Source organism: Staurois parvus, unplaced genomic scaffold (genome assembly GCF_062004578.1).
Source record: "Staurois parvus isolate SC_StPar_1 unplaced genomic scaffold, SC_StPar_1.0 ptg000401l, whole genome shotgun sequence".
NCBI lineage: Eukaryota > Metazoa > Chordata > Amphibia > Anura > Ranidae > Staurois > Staurois parvus.
In genome coordinates, this window is record NW_028318197.1 from 354,972 (window position 1) to 380,168 (window position 25,197).

The 25,197-nt window shown below is 39.5% G+C and overlaps 1 protein-coding gene across 1 annotated transcript in view; it reads right to left on the bottom strand.

Annotated features, from left to right (window-relative positions):
* Positions 1-25,197, bottom strand: part of ACOXL (acyl-CoA oxidase like) — a 443,136-nt gene that overhangs the window by 286,447 nt on the left and 131,492 nt on the right. Inside the window, exons 7-9 of the mRNA XM_089686494.1 lie at positions 24,599-24,685; positions 13,242-13,314; positions 2,430-2,562 (exon numbers count right to left, since the gene is read on the bottom strand). Of these exons, the coding sequence (XP_089542620.1) occupies positions 2,430-2,562; positions 13,242-13,314; positions 24,599-24,685 (293 nt within the window). The remainder of the gene's footprint in view (positions 1-2,429; positions 2,563-13,241; positions 13,315-24,598; positions 24,686-25,197) is intronic.

Genomic DNA, 25,197 nt, shown 5'->3' on the forward strand with positions numbered 1-25,197 from the left:
TGGGCCAACATACCAGCAACAGTGTGTGCCAACCTTGTGAAGACTTACAGGAAACGTTTGACCTCTGTCATTGCCAACAAAGGATATATAACAAAGTATTGAGATGAACTTTTGATATTGACCAAATACTTATTTTCCACCATAATTTGCAAATAAATTCTTTCCAAATCAGCCAATGTGATTGTCTGGATTTTTTTTCTCATTTTGTCTTTCATAGTTGAGGTCTACCTATGATGCTAATTACAGGCCTCTCTCATCTTTTTAAGTGGGAGAACTTGCCCAATTGGTGGCTGACTAAATACTTTTTTGCCCCACTGTATTTTGAAATTCTAAAAGTTGGCATTGCATTGGTGATGCTGTATGTATGTTGAAATAGGGGTTTTGATATACATACACCAGGGCTTAAAATTTTGAGTCTAGACCTACTAGCCAGGCTCAAACCTTACTCTCCACCAGTTGCCCCACCCAACCTTGCCCAGGTCCGCCTCCAACCCCACCCCTGGCCCGACTTAACCCTGCCCCCAACCACACCCCCTTAAAGCTCATTAAATTACATTTTTCTTTAGAATAGAATCTAATAGAAAGCTGGTTTACATAATCAAGTCTCATAGTGGATAAGAGGGCAGACTGAGCCTAGAACCTAATTTATGAAACCTATGTAAATGTGTAATGTGTATTCACAGCATCTCTGTTATTATATTAGAAAGTCACATAACACATTTTCTGTCATTAAAGTATTAAAAAAGGACACAACGTGTTAATAACTGGATGTAAGGTCTATCCATAGACATAGGACAATTGTCACCGAATCCTGGCAGACTGCCAGAGGCATCCCCTGGTGACCATTTGTTGCATATACTATGTGTATGTTCATGTCACTGATGTGTAAAGGTATGACACCATGTCTGATGAAGACACCTCGGTATTCTAAAAAGCTTGCACTAAAGTATATTAGGTTAGCTAGCAAAAAGGTGTTGCTTACATTTTCACATCCTTTCTACTATCTATGGCTAACGTGGCATATTATTATTACCGTATTGAGTACAGACACCAAGAGAAAGCACTATGCAAGTTTTCAGGTACTACTAAAAGCTATACAACATGTACAATAGGGTGTTTAATAAAAGATTAAACTTTATAAAAACTGTAGGAGTAGAGGATGGACCTCGTACCGTACACAAAGAATGTACAAATAACCATACATAAACTGAACAAAATTTCCACAGACCATACCCAAAAATACTTCAAGGTCCCCCAAGGCGGTGGAGAGCAGACCTCTCCTCGAGTCCCCCACAACGGTGGAGAGGGTGTCTCCTCTCAGCGGAGAAGAGCGGACCTCTCCTGCACCTGTCCCCTCAGTGGCGCTGCCAGTCTAATGGGGGTGCCGAAGAAGCCGGAAATCGTTGGAAACCGGAACTCGGCTTCACAATGAGACTTGGAGCACAGGTGCAGCCGCTCCATCCATCATTCGTGCTCGCTGCTCACCACACAGGAATTTCTCCTCGCATTTGGCGAGCGGGCAAGCGGCTTTTTCAAGCCCTGCATATACTATATTTCAGACAATATATGACAGGCACCCCAGAAGAAGACAACTGCTCAAAACACATTGGGTTGTTCCTATACGAAACATACTGTTAAAATGAAAGATATCATTGGCATCTACCATTATGTGGAGTGAAGCAGCAGTATAATGTTGTATTAATTATTCGTAAAGGACGATATGTAGTGTACTTTGATCAACAATGATTTTTTTTTGTTTGTCATATAAAAATTATTTGTCATTTTAGACATCTACTAGATTGCAGATAATTTGTAACCTTCAATGTGCCTTTAAAGACCCACACACCCCTTTTTTTCTCTTGGCTAAAACAGATACATCCTTTTTTACCATCTAGGAGGTTTTATACTTTTACCAACTGAAATATTAATCTAAACTTACTTTGATAAAAGGTCAAGAACTCCAGTCTTGAAAAAAAAAACCTTTTCTACAGACTCTAGTTGCAGAACTGCTTTCTCGAAATAAAACATGAAAAAACTTTTATTTTCTGTGCTTCTCCTGCTATAAGATCACCAGGATGCATATATTGTGTAGCTCTACCATTAACATCAATGGCATCCAATGGCGGGGGCCCTTACTGCAATTTTTTTAAAATTCTTTTACATGTGTATGGTTGTTAGACGCATGTGCACATCATAAACAGATTTTATTCACAGAAAGACGGTTATTTACTAAAACTGGTGAGTGCAAAACCTGGTGAAACTCTGCCTAGAAACCAGGTTTTATTGCCATAGTATAATCAAACAAGTAGAAGTTAGAAGCTGATTGGCTACTATGCACCAGATTCTGAATGCACCAGTTTTGGTAAATCTCCAAAGGGTCACTTTTTGTCTACCATTGATTAGTGGATTAGTTTTTTTAAAACAAATACCTTCATAGCGCCGAGAGCCTGGAATGTTAGCGCTAATCGTGTTGGTGTGAGAGCTGCAAGCATAGCATTAAACCTTGCACCCGTGTTTTGAATGGATGAACTGTATTTCCCATTAGAAGAAACGGAGCCAAACCTAAGGAAGACACAATGCATAGCATTTTATGAAAGTGGACCAAGTGTATTATATATTATTTCATGTTAAGTAATGTATGAGTGTGACATTTACAGGAATTTACCCCACACACACACACACACACACACACACACACACACACACAAAGCACAGCACCTCCGCATTCATCTGCCTATTTCTTCAGAAGGATGGTGCTATCTTTTTATCATTTGGGGTCAGCCTTCCTTTCCTGGACTGGGTGGCTGACTCAGTGATGATGCAGGCACATGAATCCCAGTGCCTATTTGCCCCTGCATAAGTTCAGTCACCCTGACCACAAACACACACTCACACCAAAACCATGAGAATTAGTTTTTGTAGCTTATTAAAGTGATATTAAAGACATGTTTTTAAAAATAACAAATATGTCATACTTACCTGCTCTGTGGAGTGGTTTTGCACAGAGCAGCCCCAACCCTCCTCTTCTTGGGGCCCCCGCCGGTGCTCCTTGCCCCTCCCTCCTGTCAAGTGCCCCCAGAGCAAGCAGCTTTGGCTACCATCCAGGCGTTTAGAAGGAGTGTTTGGGGGGAGGAAATCTGAACGCACCAAAATCCCATTCAGGAGAGGAGCATTTGGGCAGGAAAAAAGTCCAACGCACCTAAACGCTATGTTGTTCTTTCACTTCAATGGCCAGAATTAATTATTATTCTGGTCAATAAAACAAATGAATGCCTAAATGCTCAATGCTCCTGAATGTGTCTATACATGATTAAAAAACATGGCTTTAGGCAAGTTTGTACTCTGCTTTTCCCATGCCAGGAGAACCCAAAAGGCACACTGATTGGAAAAGGGTGGTGAAGTCTATAAAATTGTAACTTGAAGCAAGTCAGTAAAAGCAAGTTGTAGCAGGTCATAAAGAGAGAAACAGAGTTAGGCTGGGTACGCACAGATCAAAAATCGGCCAGTTTAGCAGGGACTGGATGAATTCCGATCTGTGTGTAGCACTCCAGGATCAACAGAAGCCAATCATTAGAACAGCTTCTGTCAAACAGTCCTTCTTTGATAGCTGCATGCATGTAATCGGCTGTAGCGCCGATAGGTGTATTCTGACAGCAGAGAAGTCCCACTGTCAACATACAATAGAACAACTGGGGAGATAAATGTATCCACCTTGCTTGTGTGCCTTGGGAGTGGGGCAAAATGCCTCGACTGCTTGTTTAAATCACCAATACAGACACTGCGTCTTCAGATAATCCTCCATGTAGAAGTCTTGTTCATTACTAGCTACACCTGCACAGCGAGTACCCTTAGGCTGGCCCTGTGGGCTGAATGAGAGAAATCAATCAATTCCCTCATCCATCTAAATAGCGTGGGTGGTGGAGTCTTCCTGTCGACTATTGTCTTCTGACAGCTGGCACTTGAACAGTGGTTATATCTGATTGGATGCAGTCCTTGTTTGGCCAACAATTATCCACTCAGCTCCTTCAATTTTCAGATTGAAGGATTTCAGGCAGGGGCGTGCCAAAGTGGCCACCCATGGCTCGAATTTCTGAAAGTTCATCATAAACTGGCCGAATGGGACCTTACATTTAAACTAAAGACATTTGTAGTACTGCCCTGTTCAAGTTTATTGGGGCTTACAGAGCCGTGAGGTGGTGCTAAAGAAGATAAATTCCAGAGGGGATGAACAGAGACTGTTATGAGAGTGGGCTAATGCACTTTATACTAAAACTGCCCTTGTCCTTAAAACAAAAGATGATTTTGATAAACAACTAAATTACCAATATTAACAAACTCAAAGTGAATTATGAAGTACTAGGTAATGTAAAAGTAGGCAAAGTGAAGAAAGATAAACTTATATTACTGTGATAATTAAAACACCACTGTCAAGAAACAGAAAATGAAATGTGTTATATGGAAGACGTTGTATTTCCTGCAAAGCCATGACACATCTCTTATCTGGTTTCATTATATATCAAAGCCACAGGGATTATGCTGTGTTAACATTACCCAATATCTCACAGTATGTGCATTATTGTACAACAAAATATGGCAAATAGGACATTTGTATAGATACAACACTAATAAACTCCCAAAACAATCTAAAAAAAGACACACTTATGTCTAACGTTTTTTGGTAGGCTGCCAGGAATAACTGCTGGCTACACAAAAAAACTACTATTAACACTAAAAAGCAGGAAGCATCATTATAAATATATCATCCTTTCACATCCATGGTTCCACAGAACACTGGGGTTCCTCCAGAGGTGGCCATGGGTTCCTTAATCAGTTAGCAATTTTTGTATCTCAGTGACCACTTCTAGAAATCATTTTATTAGATGTCTCTAATTTGGGCAGTCTTACCATATACTAACCAGTGATCTAAAGGCTGCCATGCACACTTCAAGTTTCAGCCAATTCCTGCTGAATTAGCCAAAATCAAGCGGAGGATGCCCCTGTTGGCACCAGCTCGCTCAGCAAAAGTCAAGTGTTCAATTTTGGAGCTGGGTGGAAAGTCCCATCAGATGCAGCAGCTGATGAGTATTCTGTTAGCATATGGTGGTGGCTGTCAGAATTCAATAGGTGGCAGAGGAGATTCATTCATCTCTGCTGTTTAGCATGTATGAAGGAATTCAGGCTCCTTTGAACAAATAGATTTTATACATTAATAGAAACGCTTATCCTAGGATGTAGTGACCTCCTCCTTTAATGTAGTTCTAAACTTAAAATGTTTTTTACCTTAATGCTTTCCCTGCATTAAGGTAAAAAAACCTTCTACTACCTACCCCCCCCCTTCCCCCATCATTAAAACACTTACCTGTGTCCTCTCATGATCCAGCACTGTCCCTGTCTGCAGCACCGCTGCTCCCTCTTCCTGGTCACACAGGAGACTCTGAAGGCAGCGAGAGCCATAGGTTCCCTTGAGGCAGGAGCAGGGGGCATGCTGAGCCATGCATTGTGCGTCTATGGATACACATAGCCCAGCTAAGGGGTGACCCTCACCACTGAGTTGACACCCAGAGAAGATAGGCAGACAATGCTGGCAGGGGACTGCAGATGTGGAGGTAAGCCACTGCTCTGTGCAATACCATTGTACAGAGAAGGTATCTTTTTTTATTTTAATTTAAAAAAAATGACCTTTACAATCACTTTAAATTGTTTTGCTAGCTACAATTTTTAGTCTGTAGAATCAAATACATAAATAATTTTACTAACGAACAATTTGTGTTTGTCCATATTATGATAAATTTTCTAGTCTGAAGTGGGATTCTTATCTCAGCTGCTGCTGTTATATCTTTAAACCACACCCATCTGGTCATGTCCATTTTTTGCTAGCCATACCCACTTTTCACTGCCGCATTCCGTCACTTTTACAATTGTCCTTTTTTATAAGGGTTTAGAAGTTTTGAGATATAATAGTGGTCTCACAGGGAGTTTCCTGGAAATAATCTTAAATATCAATTCCAGACAAACAGCTAAATAAACAGATGAAATACAGATAAAGAAGCTATTTTAACCACTGAAGGGCTTGTTTTCCACTCCATTAAGTTCTATGATTTACACAGCTCTGTCAGATGGCACATCCCTGTCTAGCAGAGGAACAGACCTGATTTTTCTCTGCAGCAGTTAAGTAAAATCTTACTGGTCTCTTCCCTTCCCCAGTCTATGACTGGATCTTGAAAGGGGAAGTATTAGACTAATAAGCTAAACTTTGTTATAATGCTCTCTCCTCCTATCAGTATGCTCCTTGTTAGTACATGAACACTGTAAGCACAACTGGTTGGCTCTTCTTCCCATCTGAGCTCTGCTATACAGGGACAACAGGAGGCTGATTCCAAGGCAAATTAAAGGTACTAACTCTACTTGCAATAAAAATTACATTTAATTCTGTATTAATGAATATAAAACTGCATTAAATTGTGTCTTTTATATCTGCCTTGAGTTCAAATGTTAAGAGCAAGTATCACCCACTGTATACACAACAGCATACTGAATCTGTGTACACAATATAGATAACCCAGTTACACTGACTATGTTTCATAAAGTTTTTTAATACATACAGTCTTTACATGTCTGCACAATGCTACCTGAAATTCAGGCAGATGCAAATTATCACAAATAGTCTATTTATTGGCAAATGTCATGCTCCCTCCACAGCAAAATACTGAGAATATGAATTAATTTATTCAATTAATTGAAAGAGCCCTGCAGACTCATTCCCTGTTACAAGCATGGCATATTTAGAATGACATTGTTGTAAGCTCCAAACAACGGTGGTGCAATTGTGTCACAATGTCATTTTGTATGGTAGAAGTAATTCTTTCTAAAGAGCATCTATTGATACCAATGCTGCAGATGAATAGGAACGCAAGGTTTTTAAGTTCTCCCTGGACTAGACTGCAGCAATCCAGTCATTCTGTGCTATGTAACAAATTACACTTCCATCAATGCTTCCTGCGCGGTGAGGGTGAATCAATCAGAGAAACAGATATCTTTTTAACAAATATTCAGAACTATCTATAATTAAACAGCACAGAAAAGGCGTGTTGTGCGCTTTACAGCACTTTAATATAAGTCCCTTCCATAGCTACATTTCAGAACTTTGGTATAACAAACTCAGTGTAGAAAGTTCACAACACTGATTTTTTTCTTTAAATTTTATGTTCTACAACTAATACTTTCAAGCCCATAGGAATAAATAATCACACATAAAATTAACCTATCCTCATGTTTTTGTTTGCTTTAAAAATTAAAGCAAAATATATATATATGTAAAAATGTATATAAAACTAGCTTTAACATGCATTAAAGCACACAATATTAGTGTACAAGTACATCAATAACCTGTAATGAAATTGCGTGCAATTTCAAATGCAGATGTGCAATTAGACCAAGACTGATGTAAAGTCTGATAATGTTTAGTCTGTGGCATTGCAGGCTTACAGAATACCAGGCCTCTGCAATCAGGGGATATTACATGTATTGCACGTAGAATTACTTACATGCTCAGTTTGTAATGTAGAATTGTCCAATGAATACTTATCTAAGCAATAGGGGTGAAGAGTTAGCTTCATTTTGCTACCTGCCCTGTACTGACTGATCCTTTGACTAATCTACAGAACCAATAAATGATAAGATCTACATGTATTTCTAATATACAGCTGGGAAACCTAGATAGGTCTGTCTGTCTACTGCTGACACCCAACTGAATAGTCTGACTTTAAAGTGAACCTGTGCCCAGACTATGCACATTAAGCTATTTACAAATTCTCAACAAGCATTAAAAGCAACTTAATCAAGCCCTCTTTAACACCAGTAGTTATAGGCACTGTGGAGAAATTCATCTTTACAAATTACAATAGAGCCACTGAAAGTCACTGTGCATTTTGCCTTACTTTTTATAGAGAGTAGAATCATGGCAGTCTGCCAGCCTACCAAACATCAGTGGCTTGTAATTAAAAATAGACTGAAATACAACTCTAAATTCAATTCTAAATTTGTAATCTTTGAAAATTACTTAATTCATATTACAAGCAGCTAGAGAGGTCAGGGGTGGCTTGTTTAGCTATTCTACTGTTATTTAGAGTATGTAAAAACTTTAAACAGGGATGTTGAATTTATATCGCCTGATGCCCGGGACATGTAATTCCGGGCACAGGGCAATTAGTTTCTTTCAACCTTTAGCCCTGCTGCAGGCAAGCAGCAGGGCTCACCTGTCAGGTGGAAGTATTCAGGCAGAAGCGTTGCCGCCCGATTGCTTCCACAGAGCCCACAGTGCCAGCCTCTGCCCCCACGTGTGAAGCTCCCTCCCCCCGTGTGATGTCTCCCAGGCTCCGCTTGCCCATCTGCGGGCCCGGGACCGATTCACCGCCGCCACCTAGAGGGGAGGAAGGAGAGAAGACACATCCGCTCCCCTCACCTTCTTGTCCTGTCCCGGAAGTGACTATATGATGTCACTTCCAGGTTCCTGTTGACAAATTTCCCGGCCATAGAGGCCAAGAAAGAATGTAATGCAGTGCGATGTGCACTGCATTACATCCAGTGGATTACAGGGGAGACATCCAGGGTCTTTTAGACCTTGGATGTTTCAATAAAGAGAACCTGTCACCAAAAATCTTTTAAAGTCCTTAATGGACATCAGTATAGTGTTACGGAGGATGTCCTGTGCTAGAATGATTGCCCTCATTCTGGCGTGCGCCGCGATATGTAACGTGTATTGCAATCAATGGTTTCATGCGTAGACACCCCAACGTTTGTACGTGTGTATATTTGGAGGTGGGTGGCTGGGGGGGGGCTCAATTTTTTTTCTTTTGAGGGGATGTTATATGCTTGGGTGTAACTTTAATTTTTTACATTTAAAAAGAAAAAAAAACCTTAAGTAAAAAAAAAAGGTTTTTTTTCATTGTAAAAAAATGAAAGTTGCATTTAACATTCCCTCAGTAAAAAAATTGAGCCCCCCCCCACATATATGCACATACGTAAAAGCACACGCTGGTGCGCCTACGCATGAAAACATCGATTGCGATATGCATGTTACATATTGCCGCATATACCAGAATGAGAGCAATAATTCTAGCACAAGATATTCTCTGTAACGCTAAACTGGTGACCTATAAGGGGCTTTAAAAGTTTTGCCTATAGAAAATATAGGGTACTGACGTTCATCGCCATTTCACGAACACACACAAATTTAAGGTTTGACATGTTGGACATCTATTCACTTGATGCAACCTCATCTTTTATATTTTACAAAACATAAGGTAATGTATTGCTTTTTTTTGTGCCCTAAAATTAACTTAAGCGCATTGTTTACTGAAATATTGTGGTAATATCATGTGACATAAAAATTGGAACTACCACTACTTTATTTTCTAGGGTGTCTGCTTTCAGAAAAGATATAATGTTTGGGAGTTTTGTGTTATCTTCAAGCCTAAAATGATTTTCTAAACTTGTGCAAAAAATGCAAAAACAGCCCTGGCAGTGAAATTGATAAAGGATAAGCCAGATACTCCCCTTTCCTGACAAGCACCCAATCGGTGCTCACTACACTGTAAGGTCTCTCTCCTAACTGCTAGTCCCTGGGTGCAGAGCTGGAGACAGGTAGGGAGGGGAGGAGAAGATAAACAGAGCAATGTTAAAAATCTAAAATGTTTAAGTCACCATAAAGCCCCTTTTAACATTCCTAAAAGCACCTCAGGTTTAAATATGGTTTTGGTTAAAATGTATTTTTTTTTCATCAGGACAAGTAGATTGTCATGAGGGACAAGTAGATTGGAACCCCAATTTAGTCCCTGGACAAGTAGTTTTTCCAAAAATGTCCACACCCCTGTTTAAAGTTTGTTTTCTACACACAAATAAAATTTACAGTAAGTTTCCACTCTTGCAGTCAAACTAGGATAACATCTACTTTATATTTGTTTCATGTTCCCATCAACATAGCACAACCTAAAATATATTGAAAATTTGCTGGTTACCTTTTAAAGTGATTTTACTTCCTTAAAAATCCTTACATGCTCTTTCTGATTTGTAATGGTTAGGAGGGAGCTGTGCTGTAATCTTCAGCAAAATGAACCCCATATGTATGGTGTTCACAGTTCTTCTTTACTAAAATAAATCTGAACACTGTCTGTCCTAATAAAACATTTAGAAACCACCCTCCTGCATTGCATGGTATTGATGGACAATAGGGACAAATACACTTGAGACTGTCCAGAAATTCTTAGAACCAGGCATGACAGCTTCTCCTTAGAAACATCTAAAACTTAAATGCTTTTTTGTTTAATCTGTAGGTATGCTGTGTGAATGGGAACACATAACATATAGTGGGGTGTTAAACCCCAAAACAAACATTTATTTATATTGCAGATTACCAACCTTAGATGTAATTGCTGCATTAGTTTCTTTTTAAGGAGTTCCTTATTTTCACCTGATATTCTAGCCAGTAAGTCTGTTGTTTTTCAACAGAACAAGCTTTCCTGCAGATGTAACAGTTATGGAGTGGAGACAAACCATTTACCACTGACAGGGGTGCTTACAATGGTCAGTTTTATTTATTTATGTAAAACCTTTATCCCAAAAGGAAAAAAAACCTGTTTGCTGTAACTGATTATAATGTATTAGCTGGAGTTCAATTCAATTTTTAGTGCATTTAAATCTGCTAGTCCATCTAACACTTCCCTCTACCCAAACTGACAATGCTGCTGTCCAAATATGTCCCCTGTACTCCTTCATCCAGCATGGAAGCACTCTAATACAGGAGATGTGTTACTGGCCAGATCACCAAGTGAAAATAGAGGGGAAAAAGCCTTAAAAAGAAAGCTGATACAGCCACCATATCTAACGATTGGTAAGCTACAATATATTCAATTTTTGGTTTTGAGTTAATTACGGCTTTAAGATTGTCTGTGAGATAAACCTATTTTCTCTGTCAATCATCTGATCAGTTAGATTACTGTAACTAATATGGTCAACACAAATAGCAGGTCTCAGTTGTTCACACAAACACTGGGCAATACGTTCTTAATGAAACTCATAAAAACATGCCTAGAGAACTTCCTGATTGGATGGGAGATTTAGAAGCCCTATGATAACTACAAGTTGTCATCTGCAGCCTTATTTTTTGACAGCTATTATTGAATGTTTGATCTGAAGATACTGGTTTGCTATGGAAGTCATTCAAACAACCAAACATTTAGAGGAACATGAGGATATTCATGGACATGCATTAACTACTATTAGACTTATTTGCTGAGATAAACACATAGCAGTACTTTGTCGGCAGTACAAAGTGCAGAAATAAGGATTATATTATTATCATATTTGACTGTGCTCCCTATCCTGAAAGGTCTATATCAATGTGATAACAACCAATCAATGTAGAATAGGAAATGTTGGTTTGCTTCGAGGTTTTTCAAGTTTTATTATCTAAATTGAGTCTCAAGTTTTATTATTTTAAATTGAGAAAAAAAAAGTATAATAAACACAAGAAGTTATGAATTAAACATCAGTCATTATCGTCTAATCCTGCGTTATCCATGATTTGCACAGTTATCCATGATTTCTGCAATTATAGTCATAACATAGAGAATTAAACATTTCACACCCAACAGAATAATTTGCCCAATTAGAAAGGATTTAAAATTAGCACATTTATTTACTGATACATTTCACAAACCTAAGGCACTAACCAACATACCACAAAGGCCTGTGCTTTCACCAGATGTATTCTCATAGTGCATTAAAGTATAACTAAAGGCAAAACATTTGTTTTGAATAGAGTGCAGAGGGATGAGAACACCTGTCAGTTTTTATTGCTGTCTGTGCCCCTGTTAGGGAGATTTACCCTCTCTATTTGTACTGTTTACCATTATCTTGAAGTGAAAGTAAAAGAAAATCCTCAAAGTTTGGGTTGTTCCCAGAAATGTAATAGGAGGAGAAACTTTCCAATGGGACAATAGTTCTGTTGACCTGGGGGCCCCAAGGAATTCCCTTAACCACTTGCCCTCCAGAGGATTTACCCCCCTTCCTGACCAGGCCATTGTTTGTGTTGCAGCGATGTGTTACTTTAACTGACAATTGTGCGGACATGCAACACTGCACCCAAATGAAATTTACATCTTTTGTTTCCCCACAAATTGAGCTTTCTATCATTGGTATTTGATCGCCTGTGCGGTTTTTATTTTTTGCGCTATACAAAAAAAGACAGACAATATTGTTGTATGTATTCTGCTACATGTCTTTGCTAAATAAAAATCCCAATACATGTAAATTAATTGGTTTGCTCATAAGTGGTAAAAGCGGTATATATACTGGGCTTTTTTGTGTTTTACTAGTAATGGCAGCGATCAGCGATTTATAACGGGACTGCAGCGGTCATTCTGACACTGGGGGGAACTGAGTTGGTGTCACTGACATCTACAGTGACACCAATACAGTGATCAGTGCTAATAAAAAGCACTGACACTGTACTAATGGCACTGGGCATGAATGGGTTAATATGTGGAGCGATCAAAGGGTTAACTGTGTGCAGTTTTACTTGATGTCCTGTGTTTGTGCTTCACTTTAAGCACACTGCTTTGCATGGCTGTGCTGTGCGCAACCATGCAAAGCAGTATGCCGGAACTGACAGGGAGAACTGTTTTGTTTATTGACAGCTCTCCCCCCCCGTCAGAGATCCTCAGCAATCACCGGGCGCCGGCGAGTAATATCCGGCTGGGTCCCGGTGATTGACAGCTGTGGCCATGAATGGCGGCGTGGGTAGGGCACGCACGCGTCTCGCATACGCCCCCTCATCGGAAATGCAAAATCACATGTATATATATATATATATATATATATGTGTGTGATTTTGAGCACAGCTGCTGCCCCGTAACAGTATTTCTGCTATAGGGCGGAGCTAAAGTGGTTAATTTGCAGGGATTTCCTCTCACTTCCTGTTTGGCTATGGCAGAGGAAGTGAAGGGAAATCACCGCAATGGCAAAAAAAGCTCTGACAGGGGTTATAACCCTCCCTTGCTCTATCCAAAAAGAAATAAAAAAAATGTTGCCTATATTTCTACTTTAAAGAGACAACTAAATAGACAACGAAGTCACATCCAACTTCATCAGGCTTATAAAACTCTGATCTTTAAGCATCCTTAAAACCCATTCCTATCCACACATAACTGCTGCCAAACTGAAATTGATGTTGATATACTAACTTGTCGAGCAGGTTTTCTCTGGGGATCCGTACTTGATTGAATGTCAGAATTCCATTGTCTACACCATGAAGACCTTTAATAAAACACATAAAAAAGGCAGAGTTATCACTACACAATAAAAACAGTTTTATTTGAAATTAAAAAAGCCATTTTCTTAGAAGTGAATATGTTACCTATAAAATTTGTATAGTTTTGCATTTTGGCTTCTCCAGAAGAATTATAATGAGAAGTTACAAATAACATAAGAGAAATATGGTAGGTAGAGTTTGGTACACTAGATTACTTACTTGAGCATGTCAGAACTTTAGCTCTGAGAAAATAATCAGTATATAATTTATGAAAACAGGCGGGGATCTGGAATTTAGGAGATTCTCTACTAATTTTCATAAATTTCTATATTTGCACTAATTTGAAGACAAAATAAAAAGAAATAATGTGCAAAAATATATATACTTATTAATAAGTATTAATAAGTCATTGCAAATAATGAGCTTTATCAGTTGATTTATGAAAATTAGTAGGTTATCTCTTAAATTTCAGTTCTCCGCCTGTTTTCATAAATTATATACTGATTATTTTCTCAGAGCAAACGTTCTGACAAGTTCTGACATATTTTGGAGGCACTAGTGAGATTTGCCTATATTTGAAACAGATAGAAAAATATATTTGTTATTTTCTTGGTTTTGAAAGTGCTGTTGTCAGTTGCATGTACAGAAAATGTCTGATCCCAAGAATGTTTCTAGCAGATCTAACCGTTCTAGTGCAGAATCTGAAACTAGTTTGGGTCAGAGACGACACATAAGACAGGAGACAAGAAAACAACAGACGGACACAGACACACACTGAAGTGAGCTAACTGAAAGCTGATATCACTGACACCAAAGAATCTATAGTGGTTATGTATAACTTTAATTTTTCTGCAGGCAATTTGTACTCGCCTTATATCTCCAGCTAAACCCTTTAGTCTGGTACCAGTTATGGTTAGCACAGGAGTTGATGTGAAATAATTTTAACTGCAGTATAAATTATCTTCATTTCAATTCTCTGCGGGGAGGATTCTCTTTGGAAATATCCCCGAAGCTGCTTTCAGCTTCTAGTCAATGGTTTAGCTGGGTATATAAGACAAAGTAGACAACATAGTGGAATATTTGTTCTTGACCTCAGATATATTTTAAATTTATTGGATTATCCTGTACATGGTATTCTGAATCAATTCATTCCAAGGTACACTTTGAGCTTTGAATATCTGGTTGTTGAGATATCACGTGGTCGATTTGCATAGGCGTTGTTATTTGTTGCTGAGATACTGAGCATTTCCTATGCTGCATTTTTAGACAGTTAGTCCTAATTCATTAATATTTGAAAATAATTGCTGGTTCGAATTTCTATGCATTATTTTTGATTAGATCATTGTACTGTTATTTTGATTTATTATTTATCATCACCTATTATATTTCATTACCATTTTGCACTGATTTTATTATTAATAAATATATATTTTTGTACATTATTATTTTTATTTTGTCTTCAAATTAGCGCAAATAAAGAACTCTGATTATCTGTTGATTTATGAAGATTAGTAGGGAATCTCTTTAAATCCAGATCCCCGCCTGTTTTCATAAATTATATACTGATTATTATCTCAGAGCTAAAGTTCTGACAAGTACAGTAGTAAGTATTTGATGTTCCTAGTTCCTACACTTTCTACCAGTTTTTGCCGCGTAAAGGGGAGCTATACTCAAAAAGTGAATTACCGCTGGCTCGCTCCCTCCCCCCAATCTGTATCTGAGCCTGTAAATGAGCTGATGGGGGGAAGATGAGTTCAGTTTTTATTGGCACCTGCTCCCACTTTAGCAACCTCGCCTAGGCAAGAATGGTGCCCCTGCCCTGCCCCCTTCCCGCAGCATCCCAAGACATGTCACATGTCCCAGGAAGCTGCAGGGCCATTCACAGGATGCCATGTGAGCTGGCACTTGCACAGCAGGGATCAAAGCCAGCTTCAGTATTCAAGATGGTGGCACTGGGGACCCGCAGCAGTAAGAAGAACCATCTGTGAGAAGACAGCTCTAGGCTCAAGGCAAGTATCTGATTTTTAAAAGTCTGCAGCTACTGTAACTGTAAAACAAAAAAAAAAAAACGATGTTCTTCTTTAAGGCAATGAGCATGTTATAGCCTATAAATCCTTTGAAAAATGAAACAGCCACTGGTACTATAAAGTCTTCCATTTCAGTATGCCTGATGAACCTGGAGAGCTGAGAGCTGTGGTATGGAAATAATGATAAACTACCTAGGCCAAGAGCCACCTCCCACATTCCACCTCTTAAACTCCAAAATTGGCCAGTGGGACCGCCAGTCATAGTGATGCGGCAATAGTGAGGCTGAGGAGGTTGGAGGAGTGTGGTCAGGTTCTTTATCAAGGAAGCCAGAGCATCTATGAATTCAGGGCACTAAAATCAGAACACAGACCTGACATGCAGGCACCAGCAGATACTTTACTTGCCATCCTTATCTCAGGAGAAACCAAGAAAATCTGGTGTACCTGATTGGCTGTAAATGGCAACAAGTTCAATCTTCTGCTATTATTTTCTAATTTTAACTAATCAGCTCTGCAGTATATAGAGTTTGGTATTATTGCTCCAAAATGCTGGTTTTCAACAGTTTGAGAATAAACATGCTAGTATTCAGAGCAGAGCTATGCCCTTCGATGAGATCTCCCCCTTCATACTATAACCGTGTCTGTCTTCATTGCAGGCTGCAAAGCAACAAAATGTGATTATTTGGGGGGGGGGGGGTGACTCTTTTCTATATCCGCTGTATATCCCATGACTTTAATCAATATGTTCTTCATTTAACCTGTCAGTGGTCATAACATTTTAGCTGATCGGTATGTGTGTTAAGAAATATATATTATGAAAAAAACTACAGATGGAAAAAATGTCTCATTAAAAGGACATCATTACATTTAACCCGTCATCTTTATGTGTAATGTCTGTGCAGTAAACAGAAGTCCAAATTACCTTGCATAGGGGGACAATAATAACAGAAAGCAAAAATCATAATTATATACCCATCATTTATTTCCTTCAACATTCCACTTTATTCATAGAGTCAATTAAAACATTTAAAATATACTTGGCCATATATGAAATAAGTCACGATATAACTATCCAGTCACTATATAAAAAAATCAGTTTTACATTTTAATTTCTTGCAACTTTCTATATCAGATTGCTGGACAAACTCTGGACTTGCTCACTTTTAAAGTCTAGGCCAATGCGGCTAAGAACTAAGTACCATTATTAGAGATACCTGAATCAGTTACTGCAATCTAAATTATTAGCCTGTAAATGGACATGGATAACGCCTTACCAAATCCAAATGATATCAATTGCCCAACAATTGATATAATTTTGATTTTGGTTCATTGTTATGATACAATAATTTTTGTTTCCTTATATATGTTATATTTGTAAGTATGGTGCACAACAATGCAATTTATTTTTTTCAATGATTAAAATATTTAGGTTTGACCCTGCTATGGAATTCATTTTGATTCCAGTTTAAATTGCAGAACCTTACCTATACTGTTGTGTTATAAAATTATAAACTAGTTATAGATAGAAGGCATAATATGAAATGTCTACATATCAAAAATTGTTACAGGTCAGAGTGAATGGATCTGGATATCAATCACCAAAAAAGCAATACTAATGTTTGTTGTGGTTACTTGAGAAATTAAGATCAGTATACTTCATTCATTTTTGATTTTATGTCAGCACTGCTCTATGCAATAGGGCAAGTTAAACAAACCTGGACTGGAGTTACCACAAAGATCACAGACGCCAGATGGTGGTTTGTTGACAACAGTCTGTGATGACAAGTGCATTAGCAACTTAACAGTTTGCAGTCATTCGTGTACACTCCATAAGAAATATGGAGGCTAATCATGCGTAACATTGACCGAATACGTAGTGAGGTATCTATCAGAAGTGCGGCTGCTAATGTGACCATCTGTCCTAGAGGACCTGTCTGGCTGTTATGTAAGGAGTAAAAAGGCATGGAATACGTTTACATAGTAGATTTTGTAATATGAATTAATTAATTGTTTTATCACACAGATTGTGATTTAAAACACGGAACACCAACTATAACACGAACACCTTACATAATATTTACTACTAAGAAAAGTGGAACAGTTGGATTTTTGCAGTTTTTGTAACTATGTATGATATATGTGAGCAGCTTACTGTGAACAGTTGTAACAGATGTGTTAAAACTAGTCACCAAACAAACAGCTAAGTACACAAAAATAAATGAATATCTGAGAGCTATACTGCATGTCCTGCAAAAGGATTTGTATTTCTGTCCATCTAGTCTTTAGATTTACATAGCTCTTTCACAAAGCACAATCCTGCCTGGCAGGGGAGTAGACCTGATCTTTCTCCTGCAATCTCACTTTCACTCACAGGTCACCTTCTGACACCCAGCTTACTGCTTGTAGTAAAAATAAATATAATGAGGTGTTGATTAAAAAAGTACAATATTTGTGTCTTTTAAATCTGCCTGAAGTTTATATGTAAAATTTTAAGCCTTTCACTGCCACCACCATAAGGCCTATGTCGGTAGCGGCAGGGATATTTGCACACCCGTCTGATGTAGTATGTGTACACTTGTCAAGCTAGCTGTCGGCTTTGTAATGGAGGCCGCTTGATCATTTCTCCAGCTACTGAAACATGCCCCCCCCCCCCAGCAAGTCCCCTTGCCATACATCTCAGGCTCTGTTGTCATACCTGCTGGCCTGGGACAGGCATGGTAGGTGTCACCGCATAGAGCAGAGGGTGATCACCACCGCAAACATCCACTTGTTGATCCTCTCTTGTTGATCCTCTCTGCGGTAAATAAACCCAGAAGCCACCCTGAAATCTGTGCTCAATTAGCTGTAATGGAGTGCAGGGGACACATTAGGGGTCTAAGAGATCCCTGATGTTTCATTAAAGAGAATTTGTAATTTTGCAAAAACTATAAGGAGGCTTGTCAGCCACTTATGTGATAGCAATAAAGTTAAGTAAAAATATTTAAAACTGTAGAAAAATAAAGTTACACACAGTCACTAAAAAAAAAATTCAAAGTGTTGCTTGCAGCTACGTAAGAAAATTATAGTTGCGCTACACATATTAGGTATTGCTGCACAAGTAAGAGTATGAGCAATAATTCTAGGACCATCGTTCACAGTTCATCACCTACAAAAAATTTGGGATACCGAAATGTGTTGCCCTTTCACAGGAGCATGCAGTTTTAAACTTTGCCATGTTTGGTATCTAAACACAACCTCATCTTTTATACCTTGGCAAATATTGGGTAATATATTGTGTTTGCATGCACTAGTATTGACTTTAGTGTATTTTTACTGAAAATATGGGTTTGATAATAATGTGTGCTAAAATCATGTGACCTAAAAATTACAACTACCACCGTTTTATTCTCCAAGGACTCTGCTTTCAGAGTATATATAAAGGTGTGGGGTTTTAACTATCTTTAAAAGAGAGGTATGGTATAATTAATATTATTTTTTAAATTATACTTACCTAGGTAGATGCAGCATCGGTCTGATGCTGCAACTGTCCCCCCATAGCTCTAAGGGTGTGAACTCAGCAATTACATGACTGCTGATGACTGAGTTCTCACAGCCGCTGTGAGCAGAGTGGTGACTCCGTGCTGGAGCGCTGGGCTGTGGAGGGGCAGGGACCGGCTGGCTCAGGCTCTCAACAGATCGCTGGGAGGCTGAACAAGGTGTTGTTGCAGACTCTGGGGTGAATCCCAACTTCAAAGCCGGGATCTTTCTCCAGGTTGCACCGGCTGAGTGACGTCAGTCGGCAGTTGGCTTCAGCCCACTGTGAGCTGAAACCTGGTCACAGGAGTGCAGAAAAAAAACTGCACTCCTGTGATCCACAGAATTACAGCCAAAATAGCTTTGGCTCTACTTCTCCTTTAAGCCTAAAATATACATTTTAAAGTGCAGGTTCTGCTTGACCCACTCTTCTGCTTTGCTACACTTCTTTGTGTGCCAAAATATGGGTCAGGTCTAAAACGACTAAACAAAAAAACTAAGTTCAGCAGTGCCCTAATTATTAAAGCGAAAGGAAAAAAAAAAAAAAATATATATATATATATATATATATATATATATATATATACACACACACACAATCACTGGCCACTTTATTAGGTACACCTGTTCAATTGCTTGGTAACACAAATTGCTAATCAGCCAATCAACATGGCAGCAACTCAATGCCTTACAGCATCTAGACGTGATGAAGACAACTTGCTGTTCAAACCAAGCCTCAGAATGGGGAAGAAGGGATTTAAGTGACTTTGAACATGGGGTTTACTGAGAATGGTCCATTTTTGGAATAAGGCTGTAACATAACAAAATGTGGCAAACGTTCAGCGCTGTGAATAATTTCTGGGTGCACTGTGTGTGCATATATTATATATATATATATATATATATATATATACACACAGTGGGGATCAAAAGTTTGGACACCCCAGCTAAAAATTTGTATTAATGTGCATAAAGAAGCCAAGGAAAGATGGAAAAATCTCCAAAAGGCATCAAATTACAGATTAGACATTCTTATAATATGTCAACAAAAGTTAGATTTTATTTCCATCATTTACACTTTTAAAATAACAGAAAACAAAAAAATGGCGTCTGCAAACGTTTGGGCACCCTGCAGAATTTATAGCATGCACTGCCCCCTTTGCAAAGCTGAGACCTGCCAGTGTCATGGATTGTTCTCAGTCATCGTCTGGGAAGACCAGGTTATGTCACTCTCAAAGGTTTTAATGCCCAGACTCATCTGACCTTGCCCCAACAATCAGCACCATGGGTTCTTCTAAGCAGTTGTCTAGAAAACTGAAAATAGTTGACGCTCACAAAGCTGGAGAAGGCTATAAGAAGATAGCAAAGCGTTTTCAGATGTCAATATCCTCTGTTCGGAATGTAATTAAGAAATGGCAGTCATCAGGAACAGTGGAAGTTAAAGCAAGATCTGGAATACCAAGAAAAATATCAGACAGAACAGCTCGCAGGATTGTGAGTAAAAAAATTCAAAACCCATGTTTGACTGCACGATCCCTCCAGAAAGATCTGGCAGACACTGGAGTTGTGGTACACTATTCCACTATAAAGAGATACTTGTACAAATATGGTCTTCATGGAAGAGTCATCAGAAGAAAACCTCTTCTACGTCCTCACCACAAAAATCATTGTTTGAACTTTGCAAATGAACATATAGACAAGCCTGATGCATTTTGGAAACAAGTTCTGTGGACCGATGAGGTTAAAATTGAACTTTTTGGCCGGAATGAGCAAAGGTACGTTTGGAGAAGAAGGGGCACAGAATTTAATGAAAAGAACCTCTGTCCAACTGTTAAGCATGGGGTTGGATCAATCATGCTTTGGGGTTGTGTTGCAGCCAGTGGCACAGGGAACATCTCACGAGTAGAAGGAAAAATGGATTCAATAAAATTTCAGCAAATTTTGGATGGTAACTTGATGCCATCTGTGAAAAAGCTGAAGTTAAAGAGAGGATGGCGTCTACAAATGGATAATGATCCTAAACACACCTCGAAATCCACGGGGGATTACATCAAGAGGCGTAAACTGGAGGTTTTGCCATGGCCTTCACAATCTCCTGACCTCAACATAATTGAAAATCTATGGATAGACCTTAAAAGAGCAGTGCGTGACAGACAGCCCAGAAATCTCAAAGAACTGGAAGACTTTCGTAAGGAAAAATGGGCAAAGATACCTCAAACAAGAATTGAAAGACTCTTGGCTGGCTACAAAAAGCGTTTACAAGCTGTGATACTTGCCAAAGGGGGCAGTACAAGATATTAACTCTGCAGGGGGCCAAAACTTTTACAGACGCCATTTTTTTGTTTTCTGTTATTTTGAAAGTGTAAATGATGGAAATAAAAACTAACTTTTGTTGACATATTAAAAGAATGTCTAATCTGTAATTTGATGTCTTTTGGAGATTTTTCCATCTTTCCTTGGCTTCTTTATGCACATTAATACAAATTTTTAGCTGGGGTGCCCAAACTTTCGATCCCCACTGTATATATATATATACACACATATACACACACAGATGCATCTCAATAAATTAGAATATCATCAAAAAGTTTATTTATTTCAGCAATTCAATTCAACAAGTGAAAAGCATATACTATATAGATTCATTACACACATTTAAAGCACTTCTTTCTTTTTATTATGATGATTATGGCTTACAGCTAGTGAAAACTTAAAATTCACTCTGTATGCAATGAAGCTATATAATATGTGAGTTTCACTTTTTGAATTGAATTACTGAAATAAATTAACTTGTGGATGATATTCTAATTTATTGAGAGGCACCTGTGTTTGTGTGTGTTTGTATATATATATATATATATATATATATATATATATTTATTTTACTGTATTACCTGCTGAAAGATTTGCAATATTGTACAGATACCGTATATACTCGAGTATAAGCCGAGTTTTTCAGCACATTTTTTGTGCTGAAAAACGGCCCCCTCGGCTTATACTCGAGTCAACGTCTGCAGATGGCTCCCCCCCCTTCCAACAGAAGGGACACTAAGTACAGGGGTGGGCAGGGGGCTGCTGTCTCTTACCTGGCTCCGGTCCCACGACGATCCGGTCCAGGAAGCGCGGCTGCTCCTTCATTCGGTTCGTCCACTGGATGTTCGCGCGGCTGTTCGGCTCCGCATTCTCACTGGTGATTGGCCGCCAGAACTGTAGCTCAGGAAAGGCACACAGGCGGCCAGTCACCGGCGAGGAGGCGGAGCTGAGCGGCCCCGCGAAAGTCGAGTGCAGGAGATGCAGGTAAGTGTGCCGTGCTTAGGTGCTGCTGCAACCACATATGCTGGCTGCAGCAGCACCATACTGGAACAGGGGTCAGCAAGTGTCAGTGGGAGGAATAGTGCCCCATCATTGGTGTCACTGATACCAATGATGGGGCATTATTCCTCCCACTGACACCAACGATGGGGCACTTTTCCTCCCCCCCACTGACACCAACGATTGGGCACTATTCCTCCCCCCCCACTGACACCAATGATGGGGCACTATTCCACCCCCCACTGACACCAATCATGGAGCACTATTCCACCCCCCACTGACACCAATCATGGGATACTATTCCTCCCCCCCCACTGACACCAACGATGGGGCACTTTTCCTCCCCCCCACTGACACCAACGATGGGGCACTATTCCTCCACCCCCCCACTGACACCAATGATGGAACACTATTCCTCCCACTGACACCAACGATGGGGCACTTTTCCTCCCCCCCACTGACACCAACGATTGGGCACTATTCCCCCCCCCCCCACTGACACAAATGATGGGGCACTATTCCACCCCCCACTGACACCAATCATGGAGCACTATTCCACCCCCCACTGACACCAATCATGGGATACTATTCCTCCCCCCCACTGACACCAACGAAGGGGCACTTTTCCTCCCCCCCACTGACACCAACGATGGGGCACTATTCCTCCACCCCCCCACTGACACCAATGATGGAACACTATTCCTCCCACTGACACCAATGATGGGACACTATTCCTCCCACTGACACCAAAGATGGGGCACTATTCCACTGACACCAATAATGGGGTGCTATTCCCCCCACTGATACTAATGATGGGGCACTATTCCTCCCACTGACACCAATGATGGGGCGCTATTCCTCCCACTGACACCAATGATGGGGCACTATTCCTGCCACTGATACCAATGATGGGGCACTATTCCTCCCACTGACACCAATGATGGGGCGCTATTCCTCCCACTGACACCAATGATGGGGCACTATTCCTCCCACTGACACCAATGATGGGGCACTATTCCTCCCACTGATACCAATGATGGGGCACTATTCCTCCCACTGATACCAATGATGGGGCACTATTCCTCCCACTGATACCAATGATGGGGCACTATTCCTCCCACTGACACCAATGATGGGGCACTATTCCTCCCACTGACACCAATGATGGGGCACTATGCCTCCCACTGACACCAATGATGGGGCACTATTCCTCCCACTGACACCAATGATGAGGCACGATTCTTCCCACTGGTGTTCCCACCCTCGGCTTATACTCGAGTCAATAGTTTTTCCCAGTTTTTTGTGGTAAAATTAGGTACCTCGGCTTATATTCGGGTATATACGGTAATAAGAATTGCTCTGCAGGAAGATAACCTAATAAGTATCTTCAAACGTTACTTTTTTTAACACTATGTTCTATAAACAGCCGATCTACGCTTATTAATCTCTTTAGCTTTTCTTACAATGCAGGCAATAAAATACAATACAGACATAGTAACTTGCAGTACATTTTAATATATTGGAAAATTTCTGTGATGGATTCAGTATAATTTCCATTTCATAGTGGTTTGGCAGTAAAAAGAGGATAGGCAAGTAAGCCAATTCAACAGCTTTTGGGTTATTTTTCCACATTCATTGTGCAGCATGGTTGCCTTGTTTTATCCATGAGGCAACAGGGAACCAGCTGATATTTTCCAGCCAATCCAGATGATAATCTGTTTGTAGTATGTAAACTGTTATCATTGATTTTTGTTATATATTAATAGTGGACTGAGCATGTCCAAAGACATGCTGTTTGGTTAATTGGCTCCTGTCTAAATTGTCCCTAGTATGAATGTAAGTTAGGGACTTTAGATTTTATGCCCCTTGAGGGTTAGGGACTGATGTGAATGTATAATATATATGTAAAGTGCTGCGTAAATTGACGGCGCTATATAAGTACCTGAAATAAATAAATAAATAAAAAATATTATTATATAGTTTTAATGTGTATACTGACAAATTATCAGCTCATGACCACAACCCTATCTGACTGCACAGAGTAAATTCTAGAGTATTCTCCCACTAGAGAGCTCACATGTGTTCTGTAAGGCCACCTGCATGTGTATACAGAAGCATCTCTGTAAACAAGCACATGAGTACAGGCATAAATATTTGGACGCATGCGCATGTTTATGCAGGTACTTGACTTCCAATGACTTCTATAGGCAGTTGTAAGCAGCATCTGTGGGTTTCATGGCTGGTAAGCTATTCGGCCAGTGCCAGCCATACATATGAGCCCTATAATATGGCTTTGCACGTATTCTAATGTGAAAACCATATGCAGGTAATTCAGGTACAGATCTACACTGCAGGAGAAATTTTACTGGTTGTGTGTATGAAAAACTCTCTGTTCCTCTACAAAAAAAACATATTGATCTTTATCATTATTTTTCACCTTCTTTGAACATCATATCCACCGCATCTACCCCTGGATACATATTCCCATTTTGGTCTCGAACAGGGACGATGAAACAGTGTGGACCTGCAAAAGAGAGTTCATGAGTTATTCCTTTAAAAAAAAAAACATTTATATTTTACATTGCATAAAAATACTGTATTTAACCTATACTTATGTTATGTAACATGTAAAAAAAATACATGGTCTGTAACACACAACTGCCATCTTGGCTTAAGGTGACCCTATCAACACAGGGTCACTTGCAAAAAATTACATACCAGTAATAGAATAGGTTTTATACTTTCTGGTGGCCCATTTGTTGATGGTCTTTGGTGCTCACTGGCCGTTGCAGTTTACAACACATTCAGGTGTATAAAATACCTGCTACCCCACTTTGTGCTGTGGTTTCACCTGCCAGCTTATACACCATACAATATACTGTCCATCCTCCCAACTGGATTTGTGGTATGCAATAAACGTCTGCATGGAAGATCCAACACTGTCCCATCAGTGGCAGCTCTGGTGCTTTTGAGGCAGGTACTTGGAGGGTCGTAGTGTGTAGTTGTGCTGAGGGATATGTGAAGTCCTGATTTGGA